The sequence below is a fragment of the Euprymna scolopes genome, chromosome 12 (assembly GCF_053919585.1).
Source record: "Euprymna scolopes isolate OS-2025 chromosome 12, ASM5391958v1, whole genome shotgun sequence".
In the NCBI taxonomy this organism is placed as follows: Eukaryota; Metazoa; Mollusca; class Cephalopoda; order Sepiida; family Sepiolidae; genus Euprymna; species Euprymna scolopes.
The window spans coordinates 1,752,544-1,767,883 of record NC_136493.1 but is presented as its reverse complement, the minus strand read 5'-3'; the positions used below and the strand labels follow the sequence as shown (position 1 = coordinate 1,767,883).

Here is a 15,340-nt window from a genome sequence, read left to right as displayed (position 1 = left end):
TTATTTGATTAATATGTTGTACTCCCCTCTCTCTTTATTATGCACCACGTGACATTTCGTATCCCTTTTATCGTTTCTCTTCGACAAGATGTTTATCTGAAGATAAATGGATAAGTGTGTAAATTCAACTATTCATTCCTTGTTCCCCTTTTCTCTTTCTTTCCATGGAATTGTATATGGGAAAGATATCCTCGAACAGGTTCGTCGCTAAAAATGTAAAAGCTACAATATAAAACATTCATGGCATGTAAGATGTTAATTGTGTAAGGAAAGCCAAGAGGACAGTTACATTTGACATTGTTTTATTAAATAAAACTGAATTAAACAGTTTGCATAATTTTTGTCTTCAGTTTTTACATAGTTTGCAAATAAAATGGTGTGCTAAACGGTAAATTAGACACCATTTCACTAGAAGTGCCACCATTTGTTTAAGGGTAGGTGAAGTGTGATAGAAGCGCTCTTTAACTTTGCTGGGCAATTACATAGAGATGGTGTTTCTATAAAAACCGGTTCACATCACCTCATTAAATTGGTGTCAAGAACGGTATCTGGCCTATAAAGTTTTGCCACGATTGAATAACTGACTTCAAAACAAGCTGTGCAATTTAAATGTCTAGAGTTTTTGTGAAAAGTCTGGTAAGGGTTTGATAAAAAGAAGGATATATGAAGACTTCGCCAGAGATAGTTTAATTTGAAACTTAATTTCTAAAAGCCGTGCTAGTTTGCAAAGCACAAGTTAAAATGATGATGATGATGATGATTGTGCTGGTGGAGAGATATTGATGATGATGATGATGATGATGATTTTATTTTTTCACTCATATTCTCCCCTGAGCCGTAACGGGCTACTGTGAAGTTGTGAGACCATGTACACTCCCTCTCAGCAACACCCGCCAACCCCAACGCTGTTTTCGCGGTCTTCCTCTATTTCACTGTCTCTTCTAGCTGTGTCGTTGTCTCTCACATTACCAACTGTTGAGGTGGCATACACGTTTTTACATGTTTAAAATGGAATAAAATAATTCAAACGAAAACATTAAAAAAAACACACTCTGTGGATGTTAGCTCTACGTGCGTGTGTGACACCATTGTTGGAAACAACTTTCTAACACACCTGTCTAGGCTGTGTTCTTCAGTTGATGTCGGCTCATCTTGACTTACTCCCAGGAAATCAGCAACTTTAATTTTGGACTTCCGGTTCGTTGACTGTCATGGCTTTTGTGAGCTGCGACATTGTTTGGCTGTGGAATTTATTATATATATATATATATATATATATATATATATATATATATATATATATATATATATATATATATGAAAATAGATTGGAGGTGAAAGGACCTGAACACTCAACGTTTGCTATTTTCTTTGTTTTTTCTACACACAGTTAACTATATTGCTTGACTTTAACATTTAATCATAACCATAGATGCATTTTTTTTATTATTTTAGTTGGTTTTGTATCGAGTTGTCCACTTTCCCATGATTTTTTAAAATTTTCTTTTTACTTAGAATTCTTTTCCATACCAACCCTAAAAAAATACAATCCCGGACCAAAAAAAATTTAACATTTTTTTTTTTTTTTTAAATTTTTTTTTTATTACATTTTCACCCCAAACAAGGCACATTGCCACTTTGGTGTAGGGGGCTACTATCAGGGGAAACATCTACTGGGGTACTATGTAGGGATTAGGGCAGCGAGATGTTGGTTCACGTTGCACTTGAACTTATGCATGTCAGTACAGTTGGGGAAGCAGTGACCCGGAATGGAATTCCAAAGTCTAGCAGTTCTGGGGAAGAAACTACTGGAGTAGAAGGATCTTTTACATCTAGGGATCTCTACAGTGTGGGGGTGGGATTTTGGAGCTTGTCGGGTCTGTCGAGGGTGTTCACGTCGTGGGGGCACAAGTGCTTGCAGTTCTTCAGAGCATTCACCATTATAATACTTGTAGAACAGGCAGAGGGATGCAACGTTTCGACGATGGAACAGAGGCTGAAGTTTTGATGCCAGTTTAGGGCCTATCAGATTTGCGACTCTCTTTTGAACCCTGTCAAGGAGCGAGAGACAAGTAGCCGATGCACCGGCCCAAATATGACAGCAATACTCCATACATGGGCGAATAGTGGCCTTATAGAGGTACAGGATACTTTCGGGTGTTAAAAGTTTTCTAGCACGGTAGAGAGAGCCCACCTTCCTTGCAGCGGCCCTGGCAATGCCCTCGATGTAACTGTTCCAACTCATGTTTCCAGTGAACGTTAGGCCAAGGAGCTTGAGAGACGTACTCTCAGATAAAGAGTCGTTGGCCATTGCTATAGGTGGTAGAGAAGGTTTCTTGTAATTATTGAATGAAACCAGTTTTGTCTTGGTGGCATTGAACGTTACCATCCATTTTTGTCCCCATTCCACTACTGATTGGAGGTCATCCTCTAGTGTTTCTGCCATTACTTTAGATATATGTTCGTTTGTTTTCCTGTCGTGCCTGCTATAGAGTGTGGTGTCATCAGCATATATCCCCATCTCAGAGGCAATCTTGTCGGGGAGGTCATTTATGAATATCAGGAACAGCAGAGGTCCCAGGATAGATCCCTGGGGCACTCCCGCATTTATATCATATTGTTTAGATGTACGACCGTCGAGGACAACCTGGATTTTTCTCTTATCTAAGAAGGATTTAATTACGTTAAGTATTCTACCAGTGATACCGTAAGATCTAATCTTCCTGAGGAGACCCTCATGCCACACCCTGTCAAAAGCCTTAGATATATCTAGAGCTACCGCTCGTCCCTCTCCCGCTTTGTCCAGTGAATGGTATATGCGTTCAGAGATTACAGTGAGGATGTCTGCCGTGGAACGGGCTTGTCTAAATCCATATTGACGGTCGGTCAGAAGTTTAGCATCTGTAAGGTGCTGGACTAGAGCATGGTTAATTAAGGTCTCAAATATTTTGGCAAAAAGTGGGAGGAGGCTAATAGGGCGATAATTTAATGGGTCAGTTCTTTCGCCAGAATTCTTGAATACTGGTACTACAGAAGCAGTTTTCCAACAGCTCGGAAAGCAAGATTCATTAAGGCATTTGTTGTAGAGTTTGGAGAGAACTGGAGCTACTTCGGCTGAGCACTTTTTTAATAGCACAGCTGGGATGAGGTCGGGTCCACATTTACAGTTAGCATTGTTTTTTTTTTTCCTGCTTCGATTCTTCTTACCAGACGCTCAAAAATGCTATTTTCTTTGTTTTTTTTACACAATTAACTATATTGCTTGACTCTAACATTTTATCATAACCGTAAATTGACATTGTATGTACTTCAAATTCTACTTATGTGTGATTTTGAAGCCTTTAAACTGTCTACTCCTTACTATTTGCGAAGTGCGTGCATGTGTGTGTGTGTACGTGCTTGTGCATAAGTTTGTTTGTGTGTGTATGCGTAAGTTTGTGTGTGTACATCCGTGTGTTTCTGCGTGTGTGTGTGCTTGTGTTTATTTTTGTGTATGCATGTGTGCATTTTTTGTGTGTGCATCAGTTTGTTTGTGCGTGTGTGTATGTGCATCCGTGTGTTTTTACATTTGTTCGTGTGCATGTGTGTGTGCATATTTGTATGTTTTTTGTTTGTGCGTGTGTGTGTTTGTGTGTGTGTGTTTTTGTGCGTTTGTGTACGTGTGTTTGTTTGCACATGTTCATGCATGTGTGTGTGTGGTTGTGTTTTTTGTGTGTGCGTGTGTTTTTTCGTGTGTGTCTGTGTATTTTTGGTGTGTGCTCTTCTGTGTGTTTGCGTTTATGTATGTGTGTTTTTTTTGTGTGTCTGTGTGTGTTTTTAGTGTGTGCATGTGTGTTTTTCCCCGTGTGAGTGTTTTTTTTGTTTGTGTTTCCGTGTGTGTTAGTGTGTTTACGTGTACGCCTGTGCATGTGTGTTTTTGTGCACGCGTGTGTTTGTGTGTGTGTCTCTGAGATACAAATCAATCTAATACTTGTGTCAACTGGACTCAGACATGGTAATGCGTGGCTGGAGGGGTACAGCTAGTATATATATATATATATATATATATATATATAGTAATTTATAAAATATATATGGCGATTAAGCTACACTGAATATTCAGTGTAGCTTAATCGCCATATATATTTTATAAATTACTAACTAGCTCTACCTACGTATTGAGCACTTTTGAAGTAAATACTTAAAGTTTACGCATAAATCTATACTTTTGTATATTAATTTTATGTGAGTAAATGAAGTAGTTATATATATATATATATATATATATATATATATATATATACACAGGGTGTCCGTAAAGTTACTATACAGTCTTACAAGTTACTATAGAGACACCCTGTAATATATTAACAGTACAGTAAGATATTGTATTAAAATATTTATTTGTAACAAAAGAAATAAAAAGACATAATACCTTTATGTTTATAAAAATCTCAGAAAATACACTATTAATACAAATATAATACAATAAAACAATAAGACTGTATAGTAACTTTACGTTCTTGCAAAATTTTTCATTTTTATTTCAAATATTTTCAAATAAATTTTCGCTATTTCGCAGAATATTGAATACAAAATGGAAGAAAAGAAAATTCGCATAATTTTCTTATTTCAATTCAAGCTAGGCTGAAAAGTTGCTGAAATAAATATCAATAAAGCGTTTGGCTCAGGAATTACTACTGAATGTACAGCACAATAGTGGTTTAAGAAATTTCGTGGCAGCGACGAGTCTTGAAAATGATGAGCATATTGACAACAATCAATTAAGAGCCTTAGTCGAAGCGAATCCATGCACAACTATTTGAGAACTTGCTCGTGAATTAGGCATAACGTGTACGACGATTTCCAACTAAAAAAATTGATAAATGGGTGCCTCACGAATTGAACGCCAACCAAAAGAAACACCGTTATAGTGTCATCTTCCCTTCTTTTATGCAACAAGAACGACCTGTTTCGCGACTGAGTTATGACTTGTGATGAAAAGTGGGTTCTTTATGACAACCAGTGATGCTCAGGTCAGTGATTATATGCTGACGAAGCTCCACAATACTTCCCGTAGCCAAAGTTGCACCAAAAGAAGGTCATGCTGACTGTTTGGTAGTCTGCGATCGGTCTCATCCATTGCAGTTTTAGAATGCAGGCGAAACCATTACGGTGAAGAAGTACTGTCAACAAGTGGATGAAATGCATCAGAAACTTCGACAACAACACCCAGCACTAGTCAACAGAAAAGGCCTAATTGTCCTATACAATAATGCCCGACTGCACGTTGCTGAACCGATCCTGCAGAAGTTGAACGAATTGGGTTATGAAATTCTGCCTCATCCTCCAGATCCGACTACAACTTTTTCAATCATCTCAACAATTTTCTGCATAATAAATGCTTCAAAAACCTAAGCAATATTAAAAACTCCTTCATCGCCACCAGAACATAAGATTTTTATGTTACTTGCATAAATACATTTGTTTGGCGTTGGCAAAAGTGTGTTGATTTTGATGATTTCTTATCTCGATCAATGAATTTTTGTTTGAGATGAGATATGTTGATCTGAATTAAAAAGTTAAAAACCGCAATACCTTTCTTGTCAACCTAATAACAACAACTACGTTTATTCAACAGAATTTGTTGTAATATATGGCGAAATATTTTAAGTTTTAACCAATAACTAAAAAACAAACTTGTTTTAATTAACTAAGTGTATTTACCTTGTCTCGCTATCGTAAAAGTAGCTATGTTTTGTTAAGATTATGATATAAGGGGCATTGGGGTTGTGATTAGGGCTAGGACAACAGCATATTCTTTTCATTGTTTTGACTCTCGAGTGTGTATCCGTTGATATCTTATATGCTTTTATATAGAGTTATGTGGTTCTCGGTTGATTAACTGTGTCTGTGTCGGATATATACTAGAGAGTCAAAATAATGAAAAGAATATTCTGTTGTCATAGCCCTAGTTATGATTAAGGTTAAGGTTAACAAATCTGATCAGTTAGTTAACTTGAGTAAACACTAATTAGATTAAAAAAAAAACATAATTGTAACCATAACTCTCCGTGCTGATTACCTGCTCTAGTTGGGAATCTGTGGTGCATCAGGAAGAAGCTTCACATGCCTCCCTACAGTGACCTACTATGCAATACATTGTAGTCTACATTGCACTGTAGAGAACCTATTGTTGATTTTATTAAATTTGAAAAACTCAATTGCCATGCTTCGATTAATTTTGATCGCGCCCCTGTCTTATCAAAGAACCTACTATTGATTTTATATGCCAGACCCTTCTACTTGTGTGGTGATACAACTTCTCAAATGCACTTGTGATATTACGCTGTATAAAAGTGTTAACTCTGGTCAAAATTGGACAGCTTGTTCTTTTTTTCGATTGCCGATTTTTTAAAATACTTATTGGCGCCATTCTGATAAAAAGTTATCTAAAAACACTCCCAGATATATAAAGTACATTTGTGTCAAATTAAAAAACAAAAAATCAGGTGAGACGTAGTAGTAGTAGTAAGTTATAAAATATATATGGCAACTTATTACCTAGCTCTACCTACTATTGAGCACTGTTGAAGTAAATACTTAAACTTTACGCATAAATTTATACTTTCATTCATATATTAATTTATGTGATTAAATTAAGTAATCATATATATATATATATATATATATATATATATATATATAGGCCTCAAGAGTCATGGAACTACGCACGCGTGACATGAACTGGGAGCACGGGAGGGAGGGGGGCGGTCACCAACAAGGTTATCCTGCAGAATATGCGGCAAACTGTGCAGGCCGGGTTGGGCTATATGGAATCATATGCGGACTCACTCACACGCCATCGTATCGTGAGGGTTGGCCGTCTTCTGTAAAGAAGTGGCAGTCGCCATATATATATATATATATATATATATATATATATATATATATATATATATATATAATTCTTAGTCAGCTACAGACCTGGTTAGTTCATTTTGTCTAAGGAAGCCTGCACCAGGTCGAAAGAAATTATAATAAGATTGAACTAAGTTTGTGTTGGATTTTTTCTTTTTACACTTATGTATGCTTTGTATTTAGGTATCATACTTTGAGACTTCCTACAGCAATTACCTGATCTTTGGAACACATATATATACAGGGTGACCAAAAAAAACAAAAGCTAAATAAAGGTCATCTAGAACATATGCTGTAGAACTGAGAAAAAAAAAGGCCAAAGACCCTAGTGTTTTGATGTGATGTTTTGAATATAATAAACTAGTTTTGACCAAAGTTTCATTTCATTCGGACAAAACACTAAGAAACGGGACCTAATTCAAGTCAGGCCCGTTTTTTTTTTGTCGCTCTGTATATATATATATATATAATTATATATATATATATATATATATATATAATTATTTCCACAGTCAAACAATTTCTGTAAGGGAGATTCTGTTTTGAAAAGGAGGTGATACCTCAAAATATATAAATGGATATAATAGCCTCGTAAGGGATGTCCTTTTCTCTTCTCTGCAACCTCTTTCTCACAGAAGATATGTTGCGAGTTTGTCTCTGCTTTATCGTTATTTTCATGGCAGGTGCTTGACTGAGTGCCAATCTATGGTCCCCCCTCGCCAAACTTTCACAAGAAACACCCGTCTAGAAGAAAACACTATCAAAAATTTCCCCTACTCTTTATCTGTGCCTAAACCTAAACGTAGATTCCATGAACAAAGTTTCTTTCTTAGAACTGCACGCCTGTGGAATTGTCTTCCGTTTTCCTGCTTTCCAGCTGACTACAATATGGTTGTCTTCAAGTCTAACGTAAACAAGTTTTTGATGAACCGTTCCATATAAGTTAACAAATTTACCGAATTTCCATTACTAACGATTACCTCATTGTTCAATTCTCTACTGAACACTCTTTAACCCTTATCCTCGAGTGGCCTCTTGGCCTTCATAAGTGGTGATGCCTTTGTAAAAAAAAATATATATATCATAGACTATACTACTCTTTGGACAATAGAATATGCTGGTGAACATTTAACTGATATTTATTGAATTCTTCAATATTTTGTTTTTGCCTTTATATGAATTTCTATGAAACAAATATTGCATTATCGTTGCTTTCAAATATATACGATATCGTATATCCTCTAATTTCTAATGTTTGTTTTTTTACAATAAATTCATACGTAAACACGTACATCATAGCGATAGAAACTAAGTTAAGATTTGAATGGAAATAACCAGGTATTGCATGGATATCACGCGAGGAGCAGGTATAATCTAATTAGTTATCATTATTTTGATTTATTTTTCTTTTTTAATCAAATCTATTTTTAAGTTGGTATGATTTGGCTAAAAAATTTTTTTTTAAATCCATGATGTTTTTTCTTTCTTTCTTGTAGCGTGGCAAAATGGAACAGTACGAACTTGGTCAATTCTTAAAGAAAAGATATTTGAATGGTTTTATGAACAGTTCTTACAATGCAGATGAGGTACGTGTTCATCTGGAGAAATTTATTTTTTATTTATTTATTTATTTTTTTACTCAAGTTCACCTCTAACAAGGCATATGGCCACTTGGACAACAAGATGTTAGTTAACATTACATTTAAACTTCTGCATAGCAATACAGTCAGGGGAAGCAGGTAGCAGGAAGGGAATTCCAAAGTCTAGCTATTCGAGGGAAGAAGCTATTAGAGTAGAAAGCTTTCTGGCATTTAGGGACTGCGAAAGTGAAGGGGTGTGATTTTGTTGCTAACCGGGTTTGTCACGGATATGTACGTCAAGGGGACACAAGTGCAACGAGTTCATCAAAGCACATTCCATTTTAGTACTTGTAAAGCAGGCAGTAAGGTCTAACATTGTGGCGATGGGACAGGAGTTGGATCTTAGTTGACAAAGTGGGACATATTAGATTGAAAACTCTTTTTTGAACGCGATCCAAGATGGAGATACTTGCGGTAGATGCAAATACGCGATGCAATATTTTATGCATGGTATGCGAATGATGGTTTTATTTCAGTCTCCACAAGTGTCCACATATTTTTTTTGCTTCATTGGTTAACAAAAAATGAATTGGCAGAGTAGACAGTACTAAAGCAGTAGTTTTTAATAACAAAATTTGAACTTCATGTAAGCACAGGGTGAAACGATAAAATTGTCGCCGTAAAGAAAATAACACTTCAGCTTTAGTTTAAAACTTTTATTGAAAAAAATCAATAGCAATTACAAATGCTGGCAGAAGCTCGGTGAATACTTGGTGATCAGGCTGGCTTTAGTGTTGTAGGAGGTCATGTTGGTGATGTTCTTATTGTATGACCAGACGAAGTAGTCCAGCGGGTAGAGGTTGGGGAGAAGGGGGGGGGCAGTGAGAGAAGGATACAAAGTTATAACACTCCTTCTGAAGCCAAATCTGGGTCTCTTTGGACTTGTGAACCAGCGCCGAATCCTGCTACCAAATCCAGGGTCTGTCAGTGGCTACCTGATTGCACCAAACACTTTAGCACATCCAGATATACTTTGGTGTTGGCTTTTAAGCCGACTTTAAAGATTTGAGGTGGCATGATGTGGTCCTCACTTGAAACCACACCAAATGTGGCCAGTAACGTCTATGTTATTTGTGGCAATCTAGTGATGCATTTTGAGAATGTTGGCAATGATCCTGCTGTCATAACTTGGATTGGTAGAGAGCATGAGTTGTACAGTGGCGCATCTCCAATCTCACTTGTGTCACTTTCAGATATGAGAGAAGGCTCCTATCGTTGTTAGATTTGTCACAACTGGCCAAAGCTAGTGAGCATAGTCAAAGAGTCAATTAGATGGAAAGCACCTGGCGTAGGATGTTTGCTGTGCCAAGCAGAACCGACTTCTGGAGTACAGTGGTGTTGTACTTGATTCCCAAAGAGTTCACCTGTTTCTTACGATTATCTGGAATTGAATCCAGAGCATCTATGATGATTGGCATGATGGAAATTTTCTTATTCCACAACCTAGCAATCTATATCCTCAGTTTCTGATAATTCCGTAGTTTCTCATTCATTTTGCTTGTTAAGTTAATGTCGTTTGGGGAAGCCACATCAATAATTTGGCATTGATTGGTCTTTTTATTCACAACCACAATATCCGGTTTCCTGTAAGTTATTTCTCGATCACACTGAATTATGAAATCCCAGAAAATCTTAACCTCCTCATTTTCCACTATCGCTTCTGAGTGATGTCAGAACCACTTCTCTCTCACTTGAATTCCAAACTTTTGGCACAATTTCCAATGCAGATTTGCACATACTTTGTTATGGTGACGTTTGTACTCTTTTTGAGCAAGTGTAGAACATGCACATTAACTGCACTTATCAGAACAGTCTTTCCTAAAGATATTTCTATTGATTGGATAATATATTTTGATTTTGAAACAATTCATTTAAAAAATTTTGTCAAAATATTTTCATTCTTTTTCTTCTCCTTCTTCTTCTTCTTCTTATTATTATTATTGTTCTTTTCAGATTACTGTCCGAAGTACAGATAAGAGTCGAACACTGATGAGCGCTTACACTAATCTTGCTGGACTCTACCCTCCAAACGAGCAAGAGAAATGGCATCCAAATCTTGCTTGGCAACCAATTCCTGTTCACACCATTCCAAAAAGTGAAGATCGGGTAAATACAAAATTTACAGCGTGGCTTGTCTACCAAATTTTAATCATCCAAGCCCAACCTTTTTTTTTAATGGAAATCGCTCTAGACAATGTGTGAAGCCACTTGATGTAAGAAGCTAATAAGAGTGAAAAATGATTGTCAAAAAGACAGGAGATGCCTATTGATCTTAGTTTTGAAAATACCAAGGTTATAGATAGGAGGAAAACAATCAGCAGGGTGGGAGTTCCACAAGCTTGCAATTCTCGAAAAGAAACTATTGGAATAAAAAACTGTATTAAAATGTATCAGAACAGTGAATTGATGACGACCACTAGACCAACTAGCCAAACGAGCTAGCACAAAGGAAGCAGGGAATAGATCAGACAATTATGAAGAACACGTGGTATAATAGTATTTATAAAAAAAGACTGAGACTAGCAACATCATTTTTGTGAAAGAGAGGTTACAGTGAAGAAGAACGGAGAAGACCAATCAAATTACAGATAAGTTTTTGTATTTTATGAAAAACCCTTAAGTGGGACAGAGATTCCCCAGCCCAAATATGACAACAGTTGTTCCGTTTAGGCACAACATGCAAAAATGTCAATAGCTTTGGCATCACATACCTCTCTTGGCGCTTCATCGATTTGGGCTGTGATGGCCCTCCTCTTTACTTCAGGAATATTTCGATAGACATTATTTAGACATTATTTAGACATTATTTAGATAATATTTAGATAATATTTAGACATTATTTAGACATTATTTAGACATTATTTAGACATTATTTAGATAATATTTAGACATTATTTAGATAATATTTAGACATTATTTAGATAATATTTAGACATTATTTAGATAATATTTAGACATTATTTAGACATTATTTAGATAATATTTAGACATTATTTAGATAATATTTAGACATTATTTAGATAATATTTAGACATTATTTAGACATTATTTAGACATTATTTAGACATTATTTAGATAATATTTAGACATTATTTAGATAATATTTAGACATTATTTAGACATTATTTAGACATTATTTAGATAATATTTAGACATTATTTAGATAATATTTAGACATTATTTAGACATTATTTAGATAATATTTAGACATTATTTAGATAATATTTAGACATTATTTAGATAATATTTAGACATTATTTAGATAATATTTAGACATTATTTAGACATTATTAAGATAATATTTAGACATTATTTAGATAATATTTAGACATTATTTAGATAATATTTAGACATTATTTAGACATTATTTAGACATTATTTAGACATTATTTAGATAATATTTAGACATTATTTAGATAATATTTAGACATTATTTAGATAATATTTAGACATTATTTAGACATTATTTAGATTATGCCAAACGATAAAAATTTAGGAGGTCAAAGTCCAGTGAATGCGACAGCCACACAACATCACACCTTTTACTGATAAGACTATTACCAAAGTGTCCTAGCCATGGTGTTCAAACAAAAACTGTTGGCCATTCATGCTAGAAACGTGGTAGGCATGTCAGGCATAATCTGAAGTTTATTTGCACAAAATGTTTAAATTCATTGTGGAAATGCTTATAAATTTTATTAACGACTAGCAGGGTGACTTGATGTTGCCCAGGATTGAATGATGATCAACGAATGTTTCACACTCCCATATGTTTTTGTCATCAAAATCAGTGAAATCACCCATTTTTCAACCAAATCAATTGATTGCTTGATCTAGTTGTACATCTATGGCAGTGCACCGGGAGGAAGCTTTACATACTTGCCCACACTAACTTAGTCCACAATATATTGTAATTTACATTGCACTGTAGAAAACCTACTGTTGATTTTATAAAAATTTTTTATATATATATAATGGCTTGAATTAAAGTTTAAAATGAAAAAGTTAATTGTGTTTCAAACAGGAACATTCATTTCGAACACGCCCCTGTCATATCAAAGAACCTACTGTTGCTTTTATATGTTGAGTCTTTTGACTTGTGTATGATTAAAACTTCTCAAATGCACTTGTGATGTTAGGCTGTGTAACGTGTTAACTTTGGACAAAATCGCCTGTTCCTTATTTCATTGGATTATTTCGATTATTGATCCGATTATCAGAAACATTCCAATACAAAACCTATTGAAGAACACTGCCAGGCGCATAAAATATCTTTGTGTGAAATTTCATAAACATTGGCTCAGCAGTTTTCAAATCTATTGGGAACGAACTCACACCCACACAAAGACACACAGACAAAGTTCCTTTTATATAATAGTAGAGATAGACATTCTATGGGTGGTTTACATTTTTTACCATGAAATGCATCATAATACTCCTTTTCCTGCTGATGCATAGTAATTGTAAGTAGGACCATACTCTTTTACCGTTGCTGCCATATTGACGTCAAGCACAAGATCACGGTTGGGGGTGGAGAGAGGGTAAAAGTGATTAAGGCACAGATAAAGAATGGGGGGGGGGGGAATGTTGATAGTGGTTGTAGCTAGACGAGTGCTTTTTTGCGAAAGTTTGGCAAGGGCAGAGGAACCATTGTGTGATAGTTTCCCTCCGGACTACAACTTGGTTGTCTTCAAGTCCAATGTTAACAAATTCCTAATGAACCGCCCCCTTAAGTAAACATTTCAGCAAATCTCCTCACTAACGTAATGTACTTGCAATAACCCTTATCCCTGAGTGGCTTCCGGGCCTTGATAAGTGGTGATCACTGTGTAAAAAAAAAAAAAAAAGTTTAGACAAGAACAAATTAAAATGTTAATCTTGTTTCGTGAGAATAAATTGGCTAACGTGAATCTGTGGAAATTTCACGGTGACTTCTATATTAATCTTTTATTATTTATGATTAAAAATGATTAATAGTAATATTGGTCCCCGACAAAAGGAGGATGGCCATGTAAATTTACCCTTGTCTGTTCGTCTGTTTGTCTGTCCGCACTTTTCTCAATAACTATGCCTTGCAATTTTTTACCATTTTTGTCCAAAATTTTCTCTGTATGTCTATTAAGCAGTTTTGCATGGTGCTGAACTGAAATTTAAATATGCTAAGGCCTTGTATTTAGAATTTTTTTTTTTAAATCCTAGCAATTTGATTCTTAAAAAAAATCTTTCTTACTATAAAAATAATTATCAGTTGAATATTCTTTGAGTAAAAAAAAATAAATTTAAAATCATAAAAAAATATTGTGCTGTTTTAGTTGATTGGATAATATATTTTGATTTTGAAACAATTCATTTAAAAAAAATATATTTTTTTTTTACCTGAATGACATCAGAGTGGCATCTTTGATAATTGGACGATCTTATTTCTTTTTATTTTCTGGAAAAAGTGGTAACAGCTATGTCCTAAAATTCAGTATACAAAGTTAAGACGGTGGAAATGAACTCAGTTTACCTAAATATGGAATGGATGTTGCTAAGCATAAAACGAAAAACGAAACTATATGGAACCACTTCTTGTTTTATCATGAAACAAAAAAACTTTTATGTTTTACATTTCTATAATTTTTTTAATATCTAAAATATATTCATATGAAAATATTTTATTTAGAAAAAGTAATTTAAACTTTCATATTTAATTAAACCGAGTCCACTTCCAATGTCTTAACTTTGCGTGCTTTTTTTAAAAAATTTCATGATAGCGCAAAAAGTGTTCAAACTAAAATAATTTATTAAAATAAATTATTTCCATGTAGTTTCGTATTTCGTTTCTTACTTACTGATTTCCATTCCATATTTAAGTAAATCGAGTTCACTTCCGGCACCTTAACTTTGCGTACTGAATTTTTGGACATAACCGATGGTGACATATGTATGAACATAGAATATTTAGCGCTTCTCTTTGTCTTTCTCTCTGTTTCACTTTTTCTCGAAAACTACTGGGCCGATCTAGTTGAAATTTTGTATGGATCTTTGTTATAATTAGGTGCAGCGAATTAAGTGTTCTGGCATCTGTTTGATACACAGTTCGGGATTAATATGGATTAGTCACCACGATACAACATTTATTCTAGAAGTTTTCTCAGAAACTATTGGGCCGATCTGGCTAAAATTTTGTATGAACTTTGTTATAAGGTACAGTGAATTAAGTGTTATGGCATTGATTCGATGCACAGTTAGGGATTAATATGGATTAGTATTTAATGCAAAAAATGAGCACAAATTTAATCATATTCAAACATCAATTTGGTATAAAGAACACAGTTAAATATCATCAACGGGTTATAACTTTTGCCCGTATTTAACAGACAAAATGTCTAGTTTTTATATAGATTGTGAAAAAAAAATTTGGAAAAACAAATGTTAATTAACTGAAATTTAGTAAAACAGTACATATATGATGTCAATCTATTGCTAATTATTTTGCTATAAAGTTTAGATGAAAACAAATTAAAATGTTAACCTCGCGGCGAAATGCAATTAATTGTTTTGGATCAATTTTTAAAGAGTTTGCCTTTAAAACGAACAAGATTAATTGATTTTAAAGTTTTTATTGCAAAAAAAACCAAAAAAACCAAAAAACAAATGAAGGAAATCTGAAATCGTAAGTGACAAATAGCAGAATTAAAAACAAAAATAAAGATTTTATGATATTATTGCAGATTAACACCTTTGGCTATCACCACCCATCTTATGCTTCCCAAATAATGAGATTCTACTTTCTTTAGGCGATTACGTGTTACACC

General features: G+C 34.5%; 1 protein-coding gene across 5 annotated transcripts in view; it reads left to right on the top strand.

The window, feature by feature from the left end:
- The window catches only part of LOC145291146 (lysosomal acid phosphatase-like), a 186,725-nt gene that overhangs the window by 66,461 nt on the left and 104,924 nt on the right, over positions 1-15,340 (top strand). For all 5 annotated transcript variants that reach the window (XR_013869337.1, XM_080136667.1, XM_080136665.1 and 2 more), the window contains 2 exons: positions 8,397-8,486; positions 10,494-10,646. Coding sequence is in view for 4 of the 5 variants with exons in the window: in XM_080136667.1 (XP_079992793.1) it covers positions 8,397-8,486; positions 10,494-10,646 (243 nt within the window). In the remaining variant the exon portion in view is untranslated. The remainder of the gene's footprint in view (positions 1-8,396; positions 8,487-10,493; positions 10,647-15,340) is intronic.